Raw genomic sequence first — 6,852 nt, 5'->3', positions numbered from 1 at the left:
CCCTCTTTGCGCATAATGAGAATATTAGTAAGACCATGCATATTCTGTTATATTAGATGTTCATGAAATTGTTATTAAAATTTAAAATAACGATGATAAAAATCTATATCATATTGTAGCGTCCATTACTATATATATATAATGTGATGTACGTTTTTAGAGTAAAGTTTGTGGTTCTGCATCTCTCCGGTATTTACATGTAAAAATTCAATTACACAAATTAACTTTCCAAACGCACAATGATATTTTAGAAGTGCATAAAATTGTCTGAGCTGGACGTTAAAATAGCATATGAATTTTGCTTAGAACCTTGGACAGCTAAATGGATAAATGTGATTAAACGAATATTGATTTGCTTATTTCAAAACCATTTGTTCCTCTTCAACTCCGCTCGTGGAATGTTAGTTCTCGTGGTTTCGGAGGAAGAAAACAAAAAGGGTGAGGGGTAAGGAGGCCGGCAACAATGAAGAACTATAATATTGAAATTTCATCCTCTTCATTTTCGTGTTTGGTGTTCGAGTGTTGCTGCTACAGGGAGACACCAGGCACAGGTAGGCGTTCTTATATGTCTGGAATATTGGTGTTCGAATGTTGCTGCTACAGGGAGACACCAGACACAGGTAGGCGTTCTTATATGTCTGGAATATTGGTGTTCGAATGTTGCTGCTACAGGGAGACACCAGACACAGGTAGGCGTTCTTATGTGTGGAATTTGCGATATTTTCTTATGTTGTATTAACTAATAATTTATTATTAAATGATTAATTGATTTGTTAACTAATTGATCGATTAATTAATTAATTAACTAATCGACGACCCTCTCAGGGTGGGCGGGAACCTGTAAGTTCTATGCCCCAAATTTAAGTGTGGAGGGAAACCGGAGAAAACCCATTTTCATAGGAGAGACACCGAATAGTCTATCTGCTCCGTGCCCAAGCTGAAGAAAGAAAGAAAATGATTAGTCTTGGCAAAAAACGTACATACATTCGGTTAGAATATTTCATAATAATATGCTAGAACATTCCAGAAGTACTTAGAATATTCCGTAACATTCTAAAATATTCAGAATACGCAGATATAGTGCCAGCTACAAGGTAAAATTTCAACTACCTTGAGCAACCCCTAAATGTTATTCAATACTGATAACATTTAGTCTGTCTCAATCTAAGAAAGCATCGCTATATATACATAAAAATTTATAGCGTCATACCTTCCTATGACAAATAGCACTACCAAATGACTGCTCGTTCCCATTCGAAAATAATGGAGGTTGTAGCTTCGAGATATTACCTTACCTACTATTGGAGGAAACTGCTGTCTACTTCCATACACAAAGGCTATACTTCCCACAGGCAGACCAAGTGTTATGTCAGAGGAATTACAGAGAACAATAGGCAGCTAGAGGAAAGTAAGGTAACGATTTTTTTGACCACATGTGTGAAGCTGTACATACCTAGAATATACGAAATTTTTGAGAAAATTCTGGAGGTACTTAATTTTTTTATAAAACAATTTCATAAAGGTTATATTGTTGAGAACATTTGATTAAACATAAGAATATGGTTTTGAAGCTAATCACAACGACTGTAATGATATTCCAGAGTCAGCTTTAGATTTTGAATAGAATAAACGTTTGAACAATAATTTTCAATTTTTTTCGTTTCTCGGTCACAAATCCCCTGGTGGGACAGCGGTAACTTTACGGACGTGCAACTCTAAAATCAAAGGTTCAATTTCCCGAGGTGGACACAGCAGATAACGCAATGTGACTTTGGTACAAAATATACAAATATACTCACACACGCACACATACACACTCAGTAAAAAAATATACACTTACATGCCACCCCCCAACCAGTTGCACAGCGGCATGTCTCCGGACTTACAACGCTAGAAACCAGGTTTCAATACCCGTGGTAGGCAGAGCACAGATAATCCATTGTGTTTAATTGCAACAAACAAACAAATTACATTACAATTATGACTACTAGTCACAATCTGAAAAAAAAATAGAACAACTTTTATTATTGATTTTAATTTGATAAAGATTGGGATTTTCAAAATGAACAGTACATGGGATAAACAGCTGGGTATAGTGATATATGAGATAACATCGAGATATAGTTTTAGGATTCAGATATAGATTGCACTAAAAGTCAATAGTTGACCAGATTAAAGGCAGCCGGCGAGAAACACTCGCCTTCATAACGGATTTGTCAGACTCTAAATCGAAAAAGGGGATTGTCTGTTACTCTTATTACACACTCCTCTCAGCTGAAGGTGTGGCACGTGGATCTTTTTAATCGCAATTCGACAAACAAACAACTAAATCATGCCCAGTGCTTTTAACTAGATAATTAGACGTTCTTGGTTTCATTTCAAACTTCAGTTTTGACTTCTTTTAACCTTTATTAGTTTATCCGATAATTCAGCTTAATAATAGAGATGAAATCCCATTTCATAATTATCCTTATTTATCTACCAGATATTCCTCGCGAAGCAAAATACAAATACATGATGATAATAAGTATTTAGGCACCAAAACAGATTAGAAATAAATGTTGAAATAACAGGTTTGTCACACACACACACACACACACAATCATACACTTAAACATTTAAGATTTAGAGATGTGTCTATGTAAAGTTCGTCATTAATCAGCAAACACTCCGCAACTCAGTTACAAAATTTTGAAGAAAAAATCGCCTAGCAACACACGAGTGTAGGTAGTGCTTCAACACGTGCCAGTAACTTTCATATCTCTACGACACTCCACGATCTTAGTGCACGGGCACCCAAGGACTGCAGTTTCTCTCTTTCTCACAGACTGCCTCTTAGTATATTATACTTAAGTCCCCCGTCAAAAAAAAGAAAAGAACAAAAAGATTCTACCGTGCCAAATATATTTTAATGTTCGTTTTTGCTTGATTCTGTTTTCTAATATTACGTGTTGAAAAGTGTTATGAAGATGACACACATTTGGAACATTTCATTCTCACACTGATTTTAATGAAACAATAAGTGTTATTGCCAAATAAACGTAATTTCTGCTAGAACTAAGGCTGAAGCGTTAAAAATAAATTACACAATATATATATATATATATAAAATACATATATCTGTCTGGGTTATTAAAAACTGTATTTAGATAATAGCAGTCTTCTCGTTGTTAGCTCCATAAATACAGTAAATATCGCTATAAGGTAGGTGGCAAACACATCTTTTAACTTATATGATATAATATTCATTTTGAATGACAAGTGTTCTTGAAATGGTTATTTTCAAGTTGTATTTGTATGTTTGTGACCTGCGCCTGAAAACTATGTATAGGAATGTGAGACCCACTTAGTAATTATGTTACTGTTTGATCCTAATAATCATATATATATCTGTCTTACAGGGAAGACAACAATAACACACAAAAATTAATTCTCTTCGAAAGACCTAAAAGTTCTTTTGGAATATAAATTTTTCTTCTATTTTGAGAATTAAAAAAAAGCAACAAAAAACAGTGGACAATCATACATTTTATAAATTACTTCAAGAAAACGTATATGTTAACAAAATTCTCTTGTAAATACAGCATGTAATTCATACTTTTATTTTAGGCACAGTTAAGAATAGTTTAGAAATATCTTCAAATTGTTTTTAAAATCAATTACATTTACTAACATTTGACACTTTAATTTTCTGTGCTTTGCATAAACATAATTACATAAAATGGAACGTGAATTCTTATAAAAATGTGTCATTGAACTCGAAAAATATTTTGTCAAACTATCATGGATAATATTTGGAACTATGTTATTTAAAGCATAATATTTATGTCTTACTAATTGGAATCAAATATTAATAGAATTACAAATTGAATATTTTATACTTATGTAAACATACTAAATCAGATAAAATGTATATGTTTCTTTTTTTCAGTTACTCAAGTTCGATAATTAGTAGACACAAACTACCATCTTATTCAGTTAAATGTGAGTTTTGAAAATACTTTAAACTATTAATTAAATGACGACAAACACGGAATACAGTTTTAGTTGACGCTTTTAAATTATTTTTATTAATGTTATTTTATTGAAAAGTTAATTTTCTGATTTAAGAATTGTACATTAACTTCTCAGCAGTCGTGGAATTAAACTAAGATGTTATTATATATGCACAATGTTTTACAGTGTTGGTGCGTCTACTTCCTCCTGATATCTTGAAGACAGATAATCTGCAAAGTCAGCGAGCTGATGTAAAATGGTATAAAGGCCCTGAAGATGATAACGGTAGGCATTTGCAAGATGCTTTGTCTCTGCATCACGTTTTGTCAATTCAGGATCGTTTGTGATATTGTCCAAGTCGCTGTCCCCCTGGCTATCGGAGTCCGAAACAGAGTTTCCACTGCGAAGCTCGGTGCTTCCTTTGGAAGAGGGCAGTGTATGTTTTATGGCTCCCGTTTCCGATCCTGAAGATGACGAAGTACTAACACAAGTGGAGGGTCCCCATAGTAGTTCGTTGTTGATGTCATGTAGCGATAAGTACAAACTAAATAAATCAGACTTGGAAATAAAAGGTGGGGGCCGTTTTTTAATGTTATCCCCTTCAGTTTCCATGTCTCGTAACCGAGATGGAATTAAAACAGTAGAGTCCATACTGCTAACAGAATTCACGAACCGATCCATTGCGCTGAGAATAGATTGCTGCGAACAGGTAAACGCGTCATCGCCAGCTTTACGTCTTTTAGGTCGATCTTGTATTCTCGACTCGCTATGTTGTGGGGCCATGGAAGGTCTAACGCTCCTTATATTATGTAACATTTTACATGTAATATACAGGAATAATCTACAACGTGAAAGCAAATCAGCCTGAACAACCGTAGACACAACTTATTTTCAACACACAATGTTCCTAACACGATACAATATCACATCTTATATAGTCTGAGGATTTTTGATAAGAACCAGTTTCTCCCTCCAAGCAACAGTAATTTCATCGTAACAAGGGACCTGCCATTACTAACCGGGTTTTGAATGGTCACTTCTTTACAGTCAGAAAAGTAATAGGATGAAAATCGATCATGCGTAGAAGTTTCTACCAATACATATCATAACAAATAACATAAGTTAGGTGAAGTTTTCCTGGCTTATAAATTAATAATTTATATAATTTGTAGACACCCCTATTTTAGAAAGTGGCAGGAGCCACTTATGTTCTTATGTCTGTTGATAATAATATGAACATTCTGATTGGACAATTTATCGCTATGGGTGTAGTCTGACGGAAAAGAAAAGCTACGAATGTGAACTAGTGATAGGAATATCAAACAATCATTTCAATAGACAATGAAGATAAATATAAGTGAACCAAACTAATAAAACATAAAGTATTTTATGAATATTACATATGAATCATGTTAAAGTTTAATTGGGCAAAGCAAACCACTAAAGCAACGTTTTAACTTAAGTCTGATGATTTATGGGAAGTTTCACAAAGAGTTAATTAGAAGTATTCTTTTGATTGAAGTATAACCTTCATTAATAAATAATCTACCTAATAGTTACGACTGAAGGCTCTTTTATATGCTAAAACATATCAACAAATCGATTTAATAGCATGACATTACGTTGATTATACTACGACGCTCTCTTCAATAAAAACTGTACTCCAATTTCATATTATTTCATGCATATTACAACTAAGGGTGAATAATAAATTAAGTGTATACATTAAATTAATGATATACTTTTTTTAAGTGCAAAGCAGTACTTAGATGCGCTATATTTGCCGCAGGAATCGAATTATGGATTCTGGCGTTATAAGCCATCTGGCTTACCGCTGAGCCAAGAACATTTAATAGCCAACTTACATTATAAAAATCTCCCTCTGGTATTTTACTTCTGGGTAAAATATACAGGCCAATCTATTAACTTTGGTCACATGGTTAAAGCAGTATAGTGTATCATAAATTCATTTTGGTCACATGGTTAAAGCGCTATAATATATCATAAACTCATCATGGTCACATGGTTAAAGCAGTATAGTGTATCATAAATTCATTTTGGTCACATGGTTAAAGCGCTATAATCTGTCATAAATTCATTTTGGTCATACGGTTAAAGCAAAGCGCTATAATCTATCCTAAACTCATCTTGGTCACATGATTAAAGCGCTATAATCTATCATAAATTCATCTTGGTCATACGGTTAAAGCGCTATAAAAAGAGTGAGAACTGTATTAAGTATTTTATACAGTACAGCAAACACAAACTGATCAAAATCACATTTTATGTTTGATTTACATCTCAACTTGATATAATTGCAATATCCTTTATAATTTAAGAGAACTGTTTCACAAAAGTAATGTTTAAACCCTCTCTGATAACTAGAAATTATTGAAATATTGTGTTGCTAAATATTCTTTTTCCGATAAAAATATTAAAATATGCTTGTAATGAATACTTAAATGTAACGTGTCTGAATTCATGTCTTTCCATATACTGTCTAAAGTCTTTTTGAAGGAATAATCTGTCTTATAAAGAAATAAACAAAAGTTCTGTGAAATCTCCTTGTGAAGTGCTGCAAACGTTTTTATGTTAAACATTGTGGAGTTAGCAAGTTTCAAGGAAAGTTTACATATATTAAATGCCGCGTCAGCAGTCAAGGAAAAATTTGTATGTCACGTATTGCTTAGAGTATTATATTTTTTTTACTTTTTCCTGAAGTTAAAATTTTCCTTGTGAGATAAAAGTATGTTAAAACATTTTAAATAAGCAGACGCCGAAAAACAAGTAATATATTATTCTTTTTTTGTTTTGTATACATTGTCTTTTCATAATTACTATATATATATATATATA

General features: G+C 32.9%; 1 protein-coding gene across 1 annotated transcript; it reads right to left on the bottom strand.

The window, feature by feature from the left end:
* Positions 1 to 3,551: 3,551 nt before the first annotated feature.
* LOC106475242 (mid1-interacting protein 1-B-like) lies at positions 3,552 to 5,111 on the bottom strand. Its single transcript, XM_013935943.2, has one exon. It carries the CDS (start codon positions 4,810 to 4,812, stop codon positions 4,177 to 4,179), a length of 636 nt encoding a protein of 211 aa, XP_013791397.1. The 5' UTR covers positions 4,813 to 5,111; the 3' UTR covers positions 3,552 to 4,176.
* Between the last annotated feature and the right edge of the window lie 1,741 nt (positions 5,112 to 6,852).

The sequence above is a fragment of the Limulus polyphemus genome, unplaced genomic scaffold (genome assembly GCF_000517525.1).
Source record: "Limulus polyphemus unplaced genomic scaffold, Limulus_polyphemus-2.1.2 Scaffold8281, whole genome shotgun sequence".
NCBI classification, from domain to species: domain Eukaryota; kingdom Metazoa; phylum Arthropoda; class Merostomata; order Xiphosura; family Limulidae; genus Limulus; species Limulus polyphemus.
This window is presented reverse-complemented; position numbering and strand designations above follow the sequence as displayed.